This window comes from Lynx canadensis, chromosome D2, assembly GCF_007474595.2.
Source record: "Lynx canadensis isolate LIC74 chromosome D2, mLynCan4.pri.v2, whole genome shotgun sequence".
Taxonomy (NCBI): domain Eukaryota; kingdom Metazoa; phylum Chordata; class Mammalia; order Carnivora; family Felidae; genus Lynx; species Lynx canadensis.
In genome coordinates, this window is record NC_044313.2 from 53,777,012 (window position 1) to 53,797,496 (window position 20,485).

General features: G+C 39.0%; 2 protein-coding genes across 10 annotated transcripts in view; one reads left to right on the top strand and one right to left on the bottom strand.

The window, feature by feature from the left end:
• Positions 1 to 3,279, top strand: part of ECD (ecdysoneless cell cycle regulator) — a 32,972-nt gene extending 29,693 nt beyond the window's left edge. For 3 of the 4 annotated variants that reach the window (XM_030335269.1, XM_030335268.1, XM_030335270.1), the window contains exons 14-15: positions 569 to 779; positions 3,116 to 3,279. In XM_030335269.1, the coding sequence (XP_030191129.1) occupies positions 569 to 779; positions 3,116 to 3,141 (237 nt within the window). In that variant the 3' untranslated portion in view covers positions 3,142 to 3,279. Of the gene's footprint in view, positions 1 to 568; positions 857 to 3,115 lie in introns of those variants that run through there. The other variant, XM_030335271.1, reaches the window with a different exon arrangement.
• Positions 2,117 to 19,565, bottom strand: NUDT13 (nudix hydrolase 13). 6 transcript variants are annotated; one of them, XM_032595199.1, is made up of 10 exons: positions 19,479 to 19,561; positions 14,191 to 14,282; positions 10,797 to 10,936; positions 8,913 to 9,047; positions 8,534 to 8,594; positions 7,989 to 8,095; positions 5,868 to 5,993; positions 5,592 to 5,703; positions 4,370 to 4,524; positions 2,117 to 3,181 (listed from the first exon to the last, which is right to left on the bottom strand). In XM_032595199.1, exons 4-10 carry the CDS (start codon positions 8,913 to 8,915, stop codon positions 2,987 to 2,989), a joined length of 759 nt encoding a protein of 252 aa, XP_032451090.1. In that variant the 5' UTR covers positions 8,916 to 9,047; positions 10,797 to 10,936; positions 14,191 to 14,282; positions 19,479 to 19,561; the 3' UTR covers positions 2,117 to 2,986. The 6 variants fall into 6 exon arrangements, with proteins under 6 accessions (XP_032451090.1, XP_030191137.1, XP_030191138.1 ...); XM_030335277.1 differs by lacking the exon at positions 8,534 to 8,594; XM_030335278.1 differs by lacking the exons at positions 8,534 to 8,594; positions 19,479 to 19,561 and adding an exon at positions 16,388 to 16,406.
• Positions 19,566 to 20,485: the final 920 nt, after the last annotated feature.

The following is a 20,485-nucleotide window of genomic DNA, read 5'->3' on the forward strand; positions in this document are numbered from 1 at the left end:
TACAACTCTTAGGTAAGTTATAAATATGTCTCCTTAACCCTGGTTATCTCCCTTGGGCTATTTCAGAATGGGGAAGAAGTCCAATTTATAAAAACTTTTCCTAGAAAGAAGTTTGTTTTAATCTTTAGAACCACATTCTATTGTGTGTGTTAAATTGTAAGGTTTATTAGATTTCATTTTTACTTTGTCATTAAGGATAAGAAATTTCCTTTTTAATTTAGAATTCAATTTTACATTGTTTAGTTGTTTTTTTTTTTCTTTTTTTTTTTTTATTATAATTTTTTTTTCAACGTTTATTTATTTTTCGGACAGAGAGAGACAGATCATGAACGGAGGAGGGGCAGAGAGAGAGGGAGACACAGAATCGGAAACAGGCTCCAGGCTCTGAGCCATCAGCCCAGAGCCTGACGCGGGGCTTGAACTCACGGACCGCGAGATCGTGACCTGGCTGAAGTCGGACGCTTAACCGACTGCGCCACCCAGGCGCCCCTACATTGTTTAGTTTTTATTGTAACTACCATCCAACCTAATGGCCTATTATCTCATGATTTTCTTTTCTATCAATAAGGAACCTCTCTCCCAGACTACCAGTAATAATTCAGATGAGGAAGATTCTGGTGCAGGAGGATCTGTTATGACACCAGTGGACGTAGACCTGAACCTGGTTTCCAACATACTGGAATCCTATAGTTCCCAAGCTGGCCTGGCAGGACCTGCGTCCAACCTTTTACAAAGCATGGGAGTACAGCTGCCTGATAACACCGATCACAGACCCACAAGTAAGCCGATGCAAGATTAACCAGCACATCTCACCTCTTTTTTCTTCTTAAATAAATATTGAGTCTGATTGTGCTCATTTGTAGTGTGGATGACTATCAGGTAACATAAAAGGTTTTGAAGTCAGCAGGAGAGAGAATATCAAGTTCCTGGACAGCCCCTGATTTACACACTCCATGTTTAGAACATTAAGTTTATCTTTATTAAGGGTTAAAGGCAAAAATAAGGAATGAATGAGTTGCTTTTTTATTCCAATTACCAGGCTCACTCTGGTAATAGATACATTTGTTTTTATGTTTTACCTGTTTTTCCTATTCTGCTTCATGAACTGAGTGGGCTCTTTTTATTGTTAGCACCTTCACAGCTCATTGCCACATGAATATTGTCTATCCAGGTAGGCCCTGTACCAAAGTTCATTTTATTTATCGGCCATTTTTAGTTCCCGAACCCTGCCCTGTTTTGCCTCACTTTTCAGATATCCTTGGAGTTCTAAGAAGCAAAGCCCTCTCCCCACTCACTGCCAGGAAACAAAGTTCAACGTTGCAGCTCCTCTATTAGCCTCTCACATCTTTTCTTTTCTAAAACAACACATTAATCCAAAAGCAAACAGTTACTCCATGGTAAGTTTGAGAAACTCATAACCAGGAATCCTGCACACTCCCCTTTCTGTCAGTATTTTCAGATTGGGGGATGTGTACACATGTGCTCACAAACACACCCACATAGAGACCGAAAACATTGGGAGATGGTAATACACATGGACCCTGAACTGTTTTCTTCTAACTGCAAGATATGAAGAAATCTCAGGACCTCTCTTTCGAGAGTGCTTTTCCCTTCTACATGCTGGGTTCAGTTCAGGTCAGGGCAAGCTGCCAACCTAACAGGACAATCAAGACCCGTCACATACTATCCCTCAACGTTTCCTGATGAAGGCACTTTGATTTCCCCAAAGCACTGATGATTTGCTGGCAATGGCGAAAGCAATGACCTTTTGGGATCAGAGGGAAATTCAGTGCTTCATCTTGTCTAATTCTAGAATCTCTTTTGCTTAGTCCTGTAGACTTTGATGTGTGAATAATGTTAGGGTCTCTGGCACTTGTGTCTTTTATCATAAATTAGTACCTGAAATCATCCCAAGATACAACTCTTTCCTGGCCATTCCTCTTTTCAAACAGACCTCTAACTGTATTTCTTCTGTACATCGCTTCATTTCTTCCACATTTGGAACCTGGACTTAAATGTTTATCACACTAACAGATTGCTTTTCTCCCTCCCTATCCCCTGTCCCAAATTCTCACTTTCTATAATTTCCTCGCTTCGTAAGACAGAAAAATGCATCTGAACAAAGGTATGGAAATTTACTTTATTTGCTCCAGATAAATTCTTCTCTTCTATGATGAGGTGTAGAATGACACATGAATGATGAGAAATCCTACATTAGTTTATCTGATAAAGCTCAAGAAATGGTTCATCCTCACTAATCCCTTAAGTGAAGTTACAACACTTAACTGGGTATGCAAATGGCAGTGACTGTTGTGCATTTAGGAAGTCAGACATGGCAAAGTGATCATCTTTTCCTTGGGTCACAAGTTGAGCAAGTTAACTGCAAAAGACTTAACTATCATAAACCCCACTGGGGTGCAGTTACCTCAGCAAAACATCACTGCATCTGATTTATTACAGAGTACCCTGAGGAAGACCTTGACTCCCACTTTCCTCATCCCTTCAGATGACTTAAATATGACTTTTATTTAAATCCCGGGTTGTGCTATTTTTCTTAATTCTGTGAGGATGAAAAGTCAGGAGTGGGTTGAGGTTTGCTGTATACTTTCAATAGTAAGATAAAATTCTATCAGGCACATTTTGGCAGTTAGTATAAATCCAGCATTAACAAGATACCTGCTGAAGAGATGTTTGCTTCCAAGGCCTCAATGAAAATTGCTGAACAAAGGCCTATATCCAAACTAATGCTTCAACTTTCCCTCTGATTTTGACAATCATCATCTTATCAGTTTGGCATTTTTGATTGCCTTTGAAGAAGAACTTCCTTAACACTGCTGTTAGAGGCAGCCCACTGTAGGATTACCTTCTACTCTGCCTTATTATGAAGTTGTCCTGGAGATGGCCTTTTATCACCTCCCCTTTATCAACTGATCTCTCTTATGCCCCTCCAAGATACTGAGAAAGGATCTAGATGTCTCAACCTGAGTTAAGCAGGCAGGGTAGAACAGTTTGGCTTTTCTACCCACTCCTTAATCAGTTGGTGGGCAATGGCTAACTTGGGGGGCAACCAGAATGTCCCATTCTGTTGCTGAGTGTATGGATTATTTCTCCTCAGGGCTGTGGCCACCTCATCATGACTGAACCAGCCAGCTGCTTCTAGTTCTCTCAAGTTCACCTGGATCTAAAAGACATAAAGAAAAACAGGATGTAAGGTTAGGAGCTATAAAATTTAGAATACTCTAGCCAAACGTGATAAGATGTTTCCGGAACTGAGCAATACCTGGGATCTATAGGCTGGGAGTTTTAGATATTGCACAGAAGCAAGAGAGGCATAATTTTTTTTAAATTTTTTTTTTCAACGTTTATTTATTTTTGGGACAGAGAGAGACAGAGCATGAACGGGGGAGGGGCAGAGAGAGAGGGAGACACAGAATCGGAAACAGGCTCCAGGCTCCGAGCCATCAGCCCAGAGCCCGACGCGGGGCTCGAACTCACGGACCGCGAGATCGTGACCTGGCTGAAGTCGGACGCTTAACCGACTGCGCCACCCAGGCGCCCCAAGAGAGGCATAATTAAAAGGTGAGAGTTAAATATATTTTTGTAAATAGTGAAAAAAGAAAGAAGTTCATCTTAAAAATCCTGGAAGCACAAATACTGAAATACTGAAGAGTGGTTAACAGTGAGGTGTAGTATATAAATAATGTTTGTTTTTCTTTGTGCCCCTATTGATTATATAACTTTCTATTTAAAAACATTAAATTACTCTTCTTTAAAGGATAAGGGATAATTAGTGATAATCAAAAGCATAGTATCTTCTTTGCAACGCAAATTCCCCCCACAGGAAGCTGAGACAGATGAGATATTACGAATTCTATGCAAACCGAAACACACAGGTAGGAACCTGTGCCCACAATGCCATCTGTCAAGGCATGCTACCGAAAAGCAAGATGAGGCCGGGTAAGGCAACATCTAAATCCCTTTCTACCAGAAGTTCCTAGTATTTTATATAATTAGTCCCCAACATCCTAACAGACTTGAACAGTAAGACCCATCCTGAAATCCATCATTCAATTTGATTGATATATTTATTGTGTTCCTTCTCTGTGCAAGATGCTCTGTTAAGTCCTGATGATGAAAAACAAACTGTCTCATGACTGAGATACAAATAAGGAAAAATGGTGATTATGTTGGTGCTCTGAATTTTCACGGAGATTGTTTCCTTTATAAGATTGCAAATTCTTCAAGGGACCAAATCATATGTTACACATCCTTTGTATAATGTAGACAATGCTGGATAACACACATGCCTGCTAACCAACTTGAGTGAAGCAAAGGAAATAAACAGCAGAAGGGAAGCATCAGAACTTACCTCTGTCTGCCCTGATTTCACAGTTGCATGACAAGCAATCATGAGTGAGCTATTAGGAAAGGGCCAGTGCTGGGATGCAGAGTACTGCAGTCTTTCCACCTCCAATCCCACCTCTTCTGCAACTTCTCTTCGGACAGCCTCTTCCAGACTTTCACCTATAAGCACTCAGATTAATTCAGGACAGCCCTGCAGCGGGAAGGGTGATACAGATGCCCATTTGTGAAAGGAGCGGAAACTGGCTCCAAAGTTTCAATGAAGTATTCTTGGGAGAGCCCTAAATCCCGAGTCTCTGTAACAGTGGGAATCAAGTCTGGGGCTGGAGGCTGAACTGCAATACTTACACTAGTCATTTGGTTAGTTGTAATGCAAAATAAGAGTGGCAGTGGGAGAAGCTACTGCTGACCTCAGCCTTAATAAAATTTTAATGCCACCTTTCACCATTTGCAAATTTTACCCCAACAGACTGAGAAAAAACAACCTGTAAATGCTGAATTCTAGTTAATACAATGCATGCTGAAATATTTAGGGAGAAGTGTACTAATGTCTGCAAACTATGCATCAAAGAATAAAGCGGATTGGTGGATGGATAGAATAGATAGATATGTGATAAAGTAAATGAAGAAAAAAATTATGGGATTTAGGTGGTAAGTGTATGGATAAGTGTTAACTGTAGAATTCTTTCAGCTATGCTGTATGCTTGAAAATTTGCCTAATATTGAAAAATTATAATGCCAGAAGGCAGTTATTTTTTTTTTAATATTTGCTTATTTTTGAGACAGAGGAAGAGAGAGAGCATGAGAAAGGGAGACACAGAGAGAGAGGGAGAGAAATAATCCCAAGCAGGCTCTGCACTGTCAATCCAGAGCCCGATACGGAGCTCAGTCTCACAAACGGTGAAATTGTGACCTGAGCCGAAATTGAGAGTTAGACACTGAACTGACTGAGCACCCAGGCACTCCAGAGAGAAAGAATCTTAAGCAGGCTCCATGCTCAGCAAAGAGCCTCACATCTCATTGGCCTTAGGACCATGACCTGAGCTGAAATCAAGAGTCAGATGCTCAGCCAACTGAACCACACAAGTGCCAAAGAAGGCAGTTTTCTTGACATCATAGGGAAGAGGGTGCTTAATACTCCAAGCACTGTGGCAACAAGGCAAAGAAATACCTACTATTATTAAGCTTTTGTGTCCTCCAGTCATCTGTATATGCCCTAAACTCCTTACCTATATCACAAAAACCTGCCAAGGCAGAATACATTCCCTTGGGAAAGGAACTCTGGCGGGCAAGCAGGCATCGAGTCCCATCTGACACGAGAGTGATCACCACAGGAGCCATCTAGGAAAAGGGGATAGAAACTTCGACAGTAGGGCTTTGGAGCCTATTAATGGGATGAAGGATTGGATAACTAAGGAGAGCCTTTGAATTGTACAGGCTTTTGTCCCCAGAACAGAGTAGTGCATAGCCTTCTTGGATTACTGTCCTTTTAAAGTAGTGCTTACCTGTGGATAATAGATAATCTTATTGGAAGGGCATACACGCTTGCTGCCAGCCATATTCTTCTTGGTGGGCTGCCCACTTCTGCTACAGAACTGATGACTGTCATGCCAACGGAGAAGAGCCTGAGCCTAGGAATACAAAGATGGGCTTGGTTTCATTTGGAGAGAATATGGAGCTCACCTATAATAGTCATGGGCCTAGTATTTAGAGCAAGTCAAAGGGAAAAGCCTACCTACTTTATTATTTTTGTAATGTTTATTTATTTTGAGAGAGAGAGAGAGTGCGAGCAGGGGAAGGGCAGAGAGGGAGAGAGAATCCCAAGCAGGCTCCACGCTGTCAGCACAGAGCCCCACTTGGGGCTCAGTCTTACGAATTGCAAATTGTGAGATCGTGACCTAAGCCAAAATCAGGAGTCAGACACTTAACCGACTGAGCCACCCAGGCACCTCCAGCTCACCTACTTTAAATGGTTATTAACTGTTTAAACTTACTTTTTTTGTTTGGTTTCTTTTTTTCTTTCTTTTTTTTTTTTTTTTGAGAGAGAGAGAGAGAGGGTGTAAGCAAGCAAAGAACAAGAGAAAGAGAGGGAGAAAGAGAATCCCACGAGGGGCAGAGAGAGAGGGAGAGAGAAGCGGGGCTCACCCAATATGGGGCTTGAGCTCGCCGGAAGTGGGGCTCATGCTCACCTAAAGGCAGGACTCGAACTCACAAACCATGAGATCATGAACTGAGCTGAAGTCAGATGCTTAACTGTGCCACCCAGTCACCCAACCATTTAAACTTTAAAAACAAGGAAAACTGTCTGAACATATTCCTCTAGCATCTAATATGAATAAAAGAAAGTATATTTTAAATGTATTATGAATTATTTAAAGTACATATAATATATAAAGTATTGTAATGAATGCCCCATGCACTTATGACCCAACTTAAAATAAGACATTACCTCAACATGTACTCCTCCCAATAAAAGTGGAATTTGTTTGCAAATAAAAATGTTTAGAGGTGTCTTTTTAAATTAAATGAACAATTTCTTGCCCTTCTCTTCCTGTTCCAAAGGCAAGGCTTTAGGGAAGGGCCTTGGGGAAGAGTCTAAAGGGCTTGACCATTTTTAAAAGTAAACACAAGAGCCTTGGGACTGAGTTTTGAGATGGAGTTGAGAGCACAGAAAAAACCTGAAGGTTTGTACTCTATGGAGCAGACCAGTAGAGAACTCTCTTGACCGTATTTTTTCTTTTTAATCCAGTTGTCTTTTCTCTCTGGCTTCTAGGTTCTCCATGCCAGGTGAGGTACCTGGGTTCCTGTTACAAGCCCTGTAGGGAGCCCTCCCTTTGTACAAGTACCTGAATGCTGCAATGAGCAGACTTCCGTAAAATTTTATATTAATTTCAAATGTCAATAGTGACTTGGTTCCTGGGGGCTGCAGCCAGCCTGAGACATCTGTAAGAATTTTTGGGCGACTCATCTAGATGTTGTTTCTTTCTTGCTCCTCTTCCTCTGTGTAATCTAAGTGCATTAAACATATTTGCAGGGGTGTCTGGGTGGCTCAGTTGGTTGAAAGTTGGACTTTGGCTCAGGTCATGATCTCACAGTTCATGAGTTTAAGCCCCGCAACAGGCTTGCTGCTGTCAGTGCAGGGCCCGCTTTGGATCCTCTGTCCCCTTCTCTCTCTGTCCCTCCCCCTGCTCACTCTCTCTCTCTCTCTCTCAAAAAATAAACATTAAAAAATATATATTTGCAGAAAAAAAATTAAATGAAAAACCAAAAGTACTTCAGCAAGTGAAATCCAAAGCTATGAGGATGTCATTAAAGCAATACAAAGTAATTTCTCATAGGAGTAACATGATGATGTATATATTATGCTGTGGGTCATTAAAAATATCATGAGGCTGATAATCAGACTGCTATAGGAGAAAATGGTCCTGCCAAAAATAAGGACAAAAGGAAGAAGAATAAGCACTCTTCCTACAGCACATTGTCCAGCCAAGGTTTGTAGGAAGGACTATGATCTCTCTGCACAGGAGGAAATCAAATGTCATTCTAGCCTTGCATATGCATGCATGTATTCACCCATCAACACTGCTTTACTAAATTTTCTACAGAACTGAGAAGTCAGAATCTACCGTGGATAGCAAGGAGGCATCCTTTGTATTCAGCTGAAAGAGAGCCTTCCTCAGCTCCATGAAAGACCCCTTGAGCTCTGTCTCCATTTCTGGTTTCTGTAAGGAAGCTAGAAAAGGAGAAATGAGAATGAAATGAAACAAATGCCAAAATTTGCCTTGGGGCCCCTCTCAAGGATACCTGTTAGAACAGTGTTTCCCAAACTCACCTAATAAGACTTAACTAGGGAAAATAAAAAATGTATAGGTTCTTAAGCCTCTACCTGGAGATTCTGAACAGCAAGGGAGTGAGGGCCAGAAATCTGTATTTTTTAATAAGCATTAGGTGATTCTTATGTTCATGCAAATTTGAGAAAAATTAGAGCATAGTATTTCTCAAGATCCTCTTCAGAGTAAAATACTTGCACTAGCCACATGCTATCCCTGAAAAAGAGGTAAAATGGAATGTCTAGGCTTCTATCTGCACCTCATTCCAGCATCATTACATTTACACCTAGACCCTGAAAGAGAGAAGGAAAGCCTAATAGGAGCCATGAACCTATACCAACCTGGTTCCCAAATGTAGGTCTGAAGACCCTGAGCTACTGCGTGGTAACATATTTCTTCCCACTTGAGATAAGAACAATGTCATTAATTTTAAAACATTGCTTATGAAATGGTTAAGAAATATAAAATGTATCAAGGTACTGAGAATAATACAATAAACATCGGTGTACCTACCACCTGAGAAGGTATTAAAATGTTCTTTACTTTCTTTAAATGATAATGATAGTAGATGGTAGGATTTTTTATATCCTAACTTAAAAAAAATACAAAGTTAATAACCTTTTGGTGTTCTCAAAATTTTCTTTGAAATTTTGCTATTATGTTGAAACCCCAAAGTCTGAGCACCACTGGGAAGTGCCCATTAGGAAGAATGTTCTATACCATTTATGGAAGAGGAGCTATTTAGACCTAGATCCAGAGCAAACCATGCTTCATGCTGTTCAGAGCATCCAATCAGCACAGAATCTTCTATTCTTTGTGTGTCCTGTCCAAACTTAGCTAGGAGCCTTTCCAACTCTAAGAAACAGAAAGGGAGAAGGGAGAAAAACAAAGGTTTTAATTAAATCACCACAGCCATATTAGACTCATAGGAAATCCTCTACTTCAGTTTGAAGTAGATATACCTGCTTCTAGTCACTGTCCTGCAGCTAATTAGCAATGTCATCTTGGTCTAATCACTTAACCTCTCTAGGCCTCCACCTTCTCATCAGCCACCTAAAGTGTTTAGACTAAAGAAGGAATTCTTACTGTGTAACACTGGACTCTCATGAATGTATCATGAAAGGAGCATATCCCCTAGTTAAAAAAATACACAATAGTTAATGTAGTATGACACTGGGAAAAAAAATGTGTCATGCTTAAAATGGAAGAGAACAAATCAGTTAAATATGATTTAGTCTCCAGATTATGCTGCTTGTATGGACTAGGATAGACGATTCATCTGAGATCCCAGTCTGTATAAGACAAATGATGCCTAGAGAGAAAACCTGTCCTCCTCTGCATGAAGGACTTATATTTATTTGTTCATAATACAACATAACATTGCCTTCTGATGGCATCCTTATACTCTTCCGCACTGCTAGAAACTATCCAAATACTCCAATATCTGACCCATGGAGGAAATTCACTGGCTTTGTTTGTATTTAGAAGTCAGTATATAGTGATATCATGTAAAACTGAGAGTACCTTGAATGCAAAATCCCGATGGCTTAGGTATGCCTAGTTACATACCCTAAAAGAGTTCTCAAAACAAATTAATTTTAAATCACTTTTAATTTTGACCCTTCTAAAATTTTTTAGAGGAGATCGGGCACGTTCAGGATGGTATGGCCGTAGACCCTTCTAAAATTTTTTAAAATTTATTTATTTTGTGGGGCGCCTGGGTGGCTCAGTCGGTTAAGCATCCGACTTCAGCTCAGGTCACGATCTCGCAGTCCGTGAGTTTGAGCGCCGCGTCAGGCTCTGGGCTGATGGCTCAGAGCCTGGAGCCTGCTTCCGATTCTGTGTCTCCCTCTCTCTCTCTGCCCCTCCCCCGTTCATGCTCTGTCTCTCTCTGTCCCAAAAAATAAATAAAGGTTAAAAAAAATTTTTTAAATAAAATTTATTTATTTTGAGAGAGAAGAGTCGAGGAGGGGCAGAAACAGAGAGAAACAGACAATCCTAAGCAGGTTCTGCACTGTCAGCACAGAGCCCAATGTGGGGCTTGAACTCACGAACTGTGAGTTCATGACCTGAGCCAAAAGCAAGAGTTGAACAGTTAACTGACTGAGCCACTGAGGCACCCCTTATTTTGACCCTTCTAGAAGAAATGAAGTCCTGACGCAGATCTTAAACAGTAGAACAGTGTGCAACTCCATGGAGGCTGGAAATCACTGGCCTAAGGCAGGGTTTGGCAAAATATTTTAGGCTTTGCGAGCCATGTGGTCCCTGTCACAACTGCTCTGCCATTGTAGTGCCAAAACAGTCACAGACAACATGTAAATGAATGAGCATGACTGTGTTCCAATAAATATTTACATTACAAAACAAGCGGTGGGTTCCAATTTGGATGGCAGTCTCGCTAACCCCTTGTTTAAGGCAGTACTGGTTCACACCATCACCATATAATATCTGGACAGCTCAGGTTTGTACGCTACTAACTGGCAGAAACAGTTTGAAAAATCTGGACTCTCAGGTCAAAAGATCCTTTCTCAGGGATTTGATATGGATGGAATTCTGCTTAATGGCCACAGCCTGGTCTATTCTACAGGTCCTCTTTGGGCTTACCTAGTAGGCTATGCTTGGGGGCCTGGTATTGATGTTCTGATTTCTGAAGCAAAGGAGCCAGGCTATGAAAGAGGTAAAATGCTCCTGTCTGCTGGGCTTTTTTACATGCATCATCATCTTCCTTCAGTTCAAATAAATACCTGCATTTTGGAAATAATCAAAGCATTACAAAACCACACCCACTTATACAACATTCACCTTTTAGAACTCTGTCCCTGCATCCCTCTCCTACCATAGTTATTTCCTTTTATTTACATTATATCCTAAATTGCTCTGAAAAGGGTTTCAGTTGGCTGCAGGCAATCATTTCATTCCTTCCTTTGTGCTTCTATACACATTTGCCCATACTTCTGTGGTTGCACTCCTATTATACCATTTGTTAATTTGTCTGTCTCCCCTGAAAAACTATGATCTCCTTCAGGACAGGGTCAGCCTTAGTTCTGTATCTCCAGTAATTAGCATATTGAATGGCTCAATTCAATAAATATTTATTGAATTGAACTTCAAGGGTAATAAATATTTACTGAATTGAACCTCAAGGTACTTTGCCAATATTACGCTGTGAGGCAAGAATTTACATGCAGTGGAGTGAAAGAAAAACAAGTACAGTGATAAAACATCAACCACAGAATACCTAGAGATGGGAGCAGACTTTATTATTGCAGACAAAGAGCAAACAGTATAACTTAAGTAACTCTCATTCAGTCTAGGGATGATAAAGACCAGATTTTATCTTCAATCCATTGTAGCTTCAAACATCTAGTCCCCACCCACCCCACCACCCCCGTGGACACCATTAGCTCCTTATTTCTATGGAAGAGACCACTAATGGGAAAATGATGCCCATGCTTGACCTACACTTAACTTAATAAGTGTAATATTTTCAATAGCCAAAATACAAATACAGAAAAGACAACATCCTATCATTAGTTTCTCTAAAAGAAATAGTATTTGATCCAGTTCTAGGCTTTCCAAGCACCTTCATTAAAGATGACCTAAGTCAAGAGCCTTGGAGATCAGGTCAGGGTCCACATGACTCAAGGGGTACTGAATGTGGGATTCTCCTTCTAGAGCCTTAGGGATAACCATTCTTGCCTGTTAAAAGCCCCCAAAGAGACTCAGACTTATGGCAGATTTTGTCACTTAAGTGGGCAACACAGTTTATGGTTATTTTCTGTAGGATCTGGGAGCTTTTGTAACATCAATAGTGTTAGCTCAACATGGAACTGCAAAGCAAAATGATAAATGTGCCTCAGTGGTCTCTTTAGGAAACTTTTTTTTTTTTTAATTTTTAAGAAATGTTTATTTTTGAGAGAGAGAGGGAGTGTGAGCAGGGGAGGGGCAGAGAGAGGACACACAGAATCCAATGCAGGCTCCAGGCTCTGAGCTGTCAGCACAGAGCCCAACGTGGGGCTCGAACTCAGAAACCAAGGGATCATGACCTGGGTGGAAGTCTGATGCTCCAACCCACTGAGCCACCCAGGCGCCCCAGAACCTATTTTTGACTGTATGATAAAGGGAGTTACAATGAGCTCTTTATAAACACAAGACCAAAGAAACCTGAGATCTTAATCCTCATGGTATTTTTAAACCTTTTAAAAGTGACTGCGGCTTCCTGGGGCAAAGACTTAATGCATGTCAAAGGAGAGACATGTGCCACTCAGAAGTTACCAAATATAAACAATAGAACAAACACTGCTGCCTTCCTAAGAGAACAGTAAGAGTGGTACAACCTGTGCTTTGCCCTAATGACCCTATAAAACAAAACACCTACAAAAACACCCAGGTTAAGTTCTTAAACTCGAGGCCTCACTGGAACTGGAACTGAGATCCAAAAAGATCCTTACATTTTTCTTCTTGATCAGGAACACTAATTTTAAAAATTCATTTTCCTCCCTTAGTTATAATAGCATGGAAACAACACTAAGATCATCAGTCTTAAACTGTTTTTTTTCCTATTTATAAAAATAAAAAGTCATCAGTAAAAATCAGTAAATATAGTTAACAATTTGTTCAAAAAAGGGAAATCATCAAGAATCTCACCATTCAGAGATGATCGCTCTTTACACCTGGGAATTCTTCGAACTATTTATTGTGTATCTATATGAATGTAGGTGTATTCAGAACCATACCTACTAATTTGTAGCCTTTTTTTCTTTAACATTTTTTCACACCATGTTCCTTATTGAAAGAATTTCATTCAGGATTTTTTACTCATTTTTAAGTCACTTTAACATAGTCATTTTTTAGACTATTCAATAATTGTTCAATAATTCAATTATTGCTCTCAAAGTCCCAGCCTGAGAACTGCAAATAACCTAAATGCCCAACAGTATCTAAAATAAGGGCTGCAATTTTGTTTTCTCCTGCTTATGTCAGAGTGTATGCTTAGGGGTCTTTAAATTTTGGACTGGGCATTCCTGTCTGACAGAGCTTTTTATGTAGGAAGCCTTGGTTAGGACTGTGTCTCTTCAGAGGAATTTTATATTTGCTTCTGCAAGGTGCCCAGGGGTATTATAAGTCTAGGACTACTACTTACATTCTTTTTTTAGGTTGGGTTTGGGATCCATACCACACAGATGGTGCAAATTTAAACCCCAAAACTATGAGAGCAGGACAGTGATTTCAGATTCATGGATTTCAAATTTGCCCAAGCCGTGACAAAAAAAGTCCTTTACCATCTACCTATACTGGTATAGGTTTTTGGTTTTTTTTTTTTCCTGGTCTATCTTTCACTGGTAGTTTAGTTCTTTCTTAGGGGTTGAGGGGATTAGAGTTATCACCTTATTTTCAGGAAGCTTCATGAACTATCACTCAGTATAGTTTTTCATTCTATCATATGGGCATACCATAATTCAATTAATTTGTACCTTACTGTTCATTCATCCATTCAACAATCCTTCGGTGCCTACTCTGTACCCAGGTATTGTTTTATGCACTAGGGGTACCACAGCAGGAAAGACAAAGTTCTTATCTTAATAGAACTAAATATTTAAGTATGTCAGATATTTTAGATATTATTGGAAATTTATTTATTTAGAATGTTTCCAATTATAAATAATTTGCAATGAACATCCTTATATGTAAATCTTTTTATTTGTTTGTTTATTTATTTTGAGAGAGAGAGAGAGAACACGTGTGCATGAGAGGGACAGAGAGAATCCCAAGCAGGCTCTGCGCTGTCAACACAGAGCCCAAAGCCTCTCAATCTTACCAACTGTGAGATCATGACCTGAGCCAACTGAGCTTAGCCAACTGAGCCACCCAGGAACCCCATATGTAAATCTTAATCATGCATCCTTAATTCTCCTTAATATAGGATTCTGAGATATTTATATTTTATAATGTAATGGGCCAAAGAGAATAATCAGAGCTCAGGTTGGTCACAACTCACCGGCTCTTAGTGACATAAGTTGACAGCAGTCTATAGGACCAAAAAGATTTTCTCCTGCAAGCAATTCCACAATACAGGGACATTGTCAGGTCCTTAGAGAAAAGAGGAGTTAAAAAAAAAAAAAAGTCATAGTATGCAATTTAAAGTAATGAATCACCAAGAGGGTTACACTTTAAGCCAGGATAGGATTACTTTTTAATATTAAGGAAAGAGAAACTGAATAGAAGTCAGATGATCTGGCTTTTCTAAATTGCATTTCTACCACTAACTAGCTGTGGGATTTCAACTTTTCAGTACCTCTTCTAATCCACAAAATTGAAACCTGTTCTGCCTACCTAATAGGTTATTGTGAGAATCCACTAACTATCCATAAAAAAATATATGCTCCTCCTTCCATATTGCGGATTTGTTGTTAGAACATAGTTGCTAAGCCAAGATCTACGTTTCTCTCCTCTCCTGTATCTAAGCAGGGCCAAAAGTAGGTCTTAACATGGAATGTGAGTGGAAGTGATGTATATCTTTTCTAGGCTGAAGCAGTTAAGACGTGGGTATGCCTTCTCCATCCTCTTTCTTCCTACTTAGAGGACTCCAGAATGGCAGTCATTAGACGGAGAAGCTGTATCCTTGAATCACAACACAGAGAAAAGCCACCTGCCAACCACAAACCCCCCTCCACCACACCACTCTGGACTATTTGTGAGGGAGAAATAAACTTCTACCATATTAAGCTACTGAATTTTTGAAGTTTGTTGCAGCAGCTAGCATTACTCTAATACACAGGTAAGCCTGGGAGTGTCTCCAGAGTAATGGAGCTAAAGTTTCTCAGGATATATGAAAACCAGTCCCTCCAAGAATGAAGTAAGAGGAATCCTATAGATAAGAAAAATATAAAATCATGGCCATTAGGAAAATATTTCAAAAGGCAGCTATGCAAATCTACATGAATTCAAGATATTTTCTATTTTTTGAATCTCACTGTGAGAGAAAAAAAAAATTCTGTATCTTATGAATCCATTCTGCAGAAGGTGATTCCTTTTAAATTGTTTATCAATAAGTATTTTATTCCCCATGAAAAGTACATTTCACATTGGCAATAAAAGTCAAGGAGTTCCACTGAAACGAGAAAATCAGTACAGTTAAATAACCAACCACCCTTTTAACTGTGCCCAAGGGAAGCAAGCTTTAACACTAAACAAATCGCTGAGTTTAGGCTTACTTCTTGGTTGCATAATTGTGAATCACTGATGACTAATCCTTGGACAGTTTTGGCTAAATCTATGTCCTAGCCAAGGGTAAAATATATTTAGCAAACGACATTCAACAAAGAGTGTTTATTGAAAGCTGACTTTAGGCAAGGTCCTTTAAGGAACACAGAAATGTACCAGATGAAAAACCTGCTGTCAAGGGACTCTAGCAGGAGAGAGAAAACAAACACAGCTTTCCCAGAAAACAACATGTGATATATGGGTTACAAAGCATTCTGGGAGAGTATTAAAAGCATAATCCCTATTTTAATAACCCAAAGACTTGTGTGATATGCTAGAAGAAATGTATTTACATTTCTCATATATGTACATGTCATATATATATGTATGTCTCATGTACAAACTCTGAGAATGTAAATATTTTGGGGGGGGGGGAATTTGGGAATATCTATCAAAATGCTAAATAAACATCCCTTTTACCTAGCAATTTTTACTTCTAGAAATTTATCCTAAGAAGGAAAGGATATGTACCGGAATGTTAACTGAAAAGTGTACTAAAAGGGAATAATATACAGCTCTTAAAAATAAATAGAAAATAACAGTGGAAATGTACATATATAGTAACAGGGAAAGATATTCAGAACATATGATTAAGTAAAAAAAGCAGATAATATTTGGTTGGTTTACCATGATCTAATTTGTAAAGAAAAAGACATATGCATACCAGTAAACATATCTTAAGGTGACTAGAAGTGAACATACCAAATCGCTATTGCTAACAGGTGACTAATTTGGAAGAATGGGATGGAAAGAAGGACTGAAAAGGGTACTTATAATTTTGACATTTACTTATACACTGCTGTACTTAAAAAAAAAATTCTAACCATTTGTACATACTCCTTTTCAATAAAATAAAGGTAATAAGTAGTCGTTCCTGAGACTCACTGCATACTGAGGCTAGTTCCAAGCCAGTGTTCTTAGGAGTACCTTACCACATTCCCTGGGAACCAAAAGGATTTCCTCTGGTGAATTCCTTGAATCCTGAGAGCCAAGAGCTGTTTGGTTGTAGCTATACCAACTAATCTGTGTGGCCCACTGGCTTCCTGATGTTTTGCCTAGTTTTTGTTACTAAATTAACTTTAGCTAGTTGTAGATTATCGTGGTCAGCTGACTCACGGGATGATGGTCACAGAGCTTGTAAAAAACATAGTCAATTTCTTAATGTAGGTTTGAAAACATACTAACAATCAAGAGGAAAACCAGACTTATTTTAACTGAGAATTGTACCTTCATTGGTGAGGCCATAAATCTAATAGATAAAGATTAAGTCTAATTCCTTTTCTAAATGGTCCCTTGTATATTTTTTATACATGTCTTACATAAAAACAGTATAGAGAGCAGTAAGAGATTATTTAAAAGTCAAAGAAGAAAAAATGATTTCCTTAAAAATCAGCTCTATTTCTCTTTTAAATAGCTCATTTAAATTATAAAGTTAACATAACTACATTATAGGACATCTAGAAAACAGAATTGTGAGAGCATCCATAGTATCACCACATAAATATAACATAATTTAATATGCATTTTCTAATCTTTTTACACATGTAATGTCTACATATTTGTAATCTGAGGACATGCTGTTTTCAACTTGCCTTCATAAAACATGTCATAAGGAATTTTCTATGTTTTCGTATAAGCTATATAATTTTTCAACTACATAATACTACATTCAGGTAGACTCATCCTTATTTTGCTAAACTTTCCCCTGATTTTTTATTTTAAATTACCAGAAATAAGATACCACTAAATACTTGTGTGCATATTTTCAGGTTACTTCTTTTAATTTTCCCAAAGTAGAATTACTGGGACAAAATTTAGTTTAAAATCCTATGGCTCTTTCTACACATTGCCACACTTACAAGATTCAGTAGTATTTACTTTAAAAAAAAAAAAAAGCGAGGGTGGGGGGACTTTCATGTTATATCTCTTCGATTACCTATAGAGTTTGGGAGTGTTTTGAGATTTAATAGTTCCGGTTTCCCTTTTCAAATTGTTTGATGTCCCATGCTCATTTATTTACTGTGGTTTTACACTAGCATTTCAACCATTCTAGTTTTTAGAATATTTATAGTACATTGATAGCATTTTCCATAATGTGATCACAGGAACACACTATAGGAACCAACTGCTATATGTACTGCTCTTCTCTGTGGGCCCAGTCATTAAGACTGAACCTCTAGGGCGCCTGGGTGGCGCAGTCGGTTAAGTGTCCGACTTCAGCCAGGTCACGATCTCGCGGTCCGTGAGTTCGAGCCCCGCGTCGGGCTCTGTGCTGACGGCTCAGAGCCTGGAGCCTGTTTCCGATTCTGTGTCTCCCTCTCTCTCTGCCCCTCCCCCGTTCATGCTCTGTCTCTCTCTGTCCCAAAAATAAATAAACGTTGAAAAAAAAATTAAAAAAAAAAAAAAAAGACTGAACCTCTGTAGAAAAAAAGAGGTTCTTTTAACCATAAGGAGGATATATGAATTACTTTTAGGATGAAAATGTAATTTCTCATAGCTCCATACTATTTAGAAATCTAATGCAGGGAAACTGTTGCTTTTTTTCTAAATGGTTTGTGATTTGTTTACTCTTTTAGGGATCTTAAGGTATGATGTTTTATTCAATGTGTGTTGGCTCAAGGGCTCACCTTTAGTAAACACGGTGGAAAACAACTGGTAAACCTGCTACGATCCTCACATCCAGCCACTCAAATGCCACATTACAAAGAGAATAGCTGTTTTTCTTTGAATTGGCAATTACAATCATATTTTATTCCTGATGGCAAGCTAGGGATAAAAGCTCACTATTCACTAAATGAGTTTTGGAAGAAAATACTAGCACTGTTATTTTGCCTTAGATGATAAACTGAGGCCTGCCTTTCATTTTGTTTACAGTGCCTGTGCGTATCTCCAGACTGAGGAAGGAACAGGGAAGTCAGCATTGAAGAGACTCTGGATTTTTATTCCAGGCTCCCTACTAACTGAATTTGTGACCTGGGGCTGTTACCTAGCTTGTCCAAACTTGGTGTCTGTCTCACTTCTCACAAGGGAAGGAAGGAGAGAAAATGGATCTAAAGTGTATTACAACCATCAAGTTTTCACATACTAATTCTCAGGTCCGTTAGACTGCAAAATCCTTAAGGGTTGGGATTGTATCTTTCCCTATCTATAGCATCTAGCACTGTCCTACCACAGTGTAAAACACAATACATGTGAATGAATGAATGAATAAATGAATTTATCCTATTTTACAAGTGAGGAAGATGAAGGTTTAACCAATCTGAAATCACAGTTTAAAAAGCGGTAATTTCAAACCCAGGGCTACATGGCTCCAAAACCCATGTTTTGATGCAAAATACATGGGAAAGCACTTTTTAACATTCATTTTTAACATTCATGTTTTTAAAAAGTACAAAGACTAATACAGATGAAAGAATATTATTTTTTACCAACAACTATTCAATGAGGAGGTAAGACTGTTAAGATTAACAATTTCTCTCAACCTCCTGTAATAAATAATTCCCACATTTCTCATCCTGTTCATCTTAAGAAAGATTACTTTATAAAGCACTACAACATGAAGAAAAAGCCCATCTCGAATCTCTGTGGTACATCTACAAGGAAGTTTGGTAGTGTTTGAGAGAGCCCTTTTCAGACAGTCTGTCTATTCATTACTGTGGACCTCAATAGAATGAGGAAATATGCAAAACTGAGGATACAGATTTCAAGGTCTCACTAAGTAGCTTTATGGTTTGCTTTTTAAACATTGTTTCCTCCCTTAATTCAAATATAATCCAGGCACGATGCAAAGAAGTTAGCAAATTCCATTTTTAAATGACTCTCCAAGAAAGTATCAGAAAAATATTAGCTTCAGTTACCAGGTAAAACTGTGGTCATTCCCTGGTTTCTTCAAGAAGTAAGGGAGACTAAGCTAAAATTACAAAATGCTGTGACCGAGAGCTTTTTTCAAGTTTTGATTATGTCTCCCCATAAAATCCCTCCTGCACTTGGAATCTCAACAGTTTTCTGTTCTACTGTACTCACTCTGAATTCTGTTGGGGGAGAGCACCTTCCTAGGCCTCAAGAATCAGCAGAAACCAGGAAACTTCTAATGTTCCTGGGAAGTAGGGCTTCCCTTCCCCACAGGGACCATGGCTGCCTCTGCCACACTTCCCAGAATCCCCTAGAGATGTACTCTGGGAAATGTAGTTCTGTTTTCATGCTAGCTGTAATTGTAAACATGATTTTGCCTCACTCCCCAGAATCCACCTAGAGATGCACTCTGGGAAACGTAGTTCTATTTTCATGCTAACTAGTTGTAAGCATGCTTTTGCCTCACTCCTCAGAATCCACCTAGAGATGCACTCTGGGAATTGCTTAATCCACAATTGTGCTGCTACCCACTCCAACTGCAAAGTTAACCATGATTGTCAAAAGCATGATCTAAGATCTTCAAAATTCATTATCTGGAAAACTGTGTCTTTGGAGACTATAAACTAGCATTAGATTCAATTTTGAATAACAAAATGATAGTCAAACCCATCCTAATACACAGAAAGCATATTTGTTGTGGGGGAGGGAAGGAGTGTTGAGGCAGAAAATCAGATAACTTTCAACCTTTCTGTATCTTTATTTCTGTCTCTGTCTACCCACTTTAGAACTAGCTGTAACATTTCATGAAATTCTGCAATTTAAAAGGACCTGACTGTGTCTAGATGTGTGGCAGCTTATGTTAAAATGCATCCCTTGATCAACCAAGGTAGGATTCCATCTGTCTGAAAGCAGTCCTCCAGCAGAACTACTTTGGTTCTGCTCTTTTCTCTACTTACTCCTAAAGTTCCTTGCTTATAGATGACAGTTTTGAAGTCCCTTCATTTACCATGTATTTAATGAATACCAAATGTACCTAGGACTATTATTAGGATCAGATATAGCAGGGGAAAAAGACATGAAAATTTCTGTCCTCCTGGAACTTACATTCTGAAGGAAGAAACAAACAAGTATATATACAATGTGTCAGGTGGTTATAAGTGCTAAGGAGAAAAATAAAG

Bases quoted from the DNA above. Each gene is read 5' to 3' on its own strand.
- NUDT13 (XM_030335277.1), bottom strand. From the start codon at position 14,273: ATGTCCCTGTATTGTGGAATTGCTTGCAGGAGAAAATCTTTTTGGTCC. The intron at 5,704-5,867 runs GTAAGCACTACT...CCCTTTTCCTAG, and splicing joins AGATTATCTATTATCCACAG to ATGGCTCCTGTGGTGATCAC. The intron at 4,525-5,591 runs GTAAGGAGTTTA...GAGTGCTTATAG, and splicing joins GGCAGGTTTTTGTGATATAG to GTGAAAGTCTGGAAGAGGCT.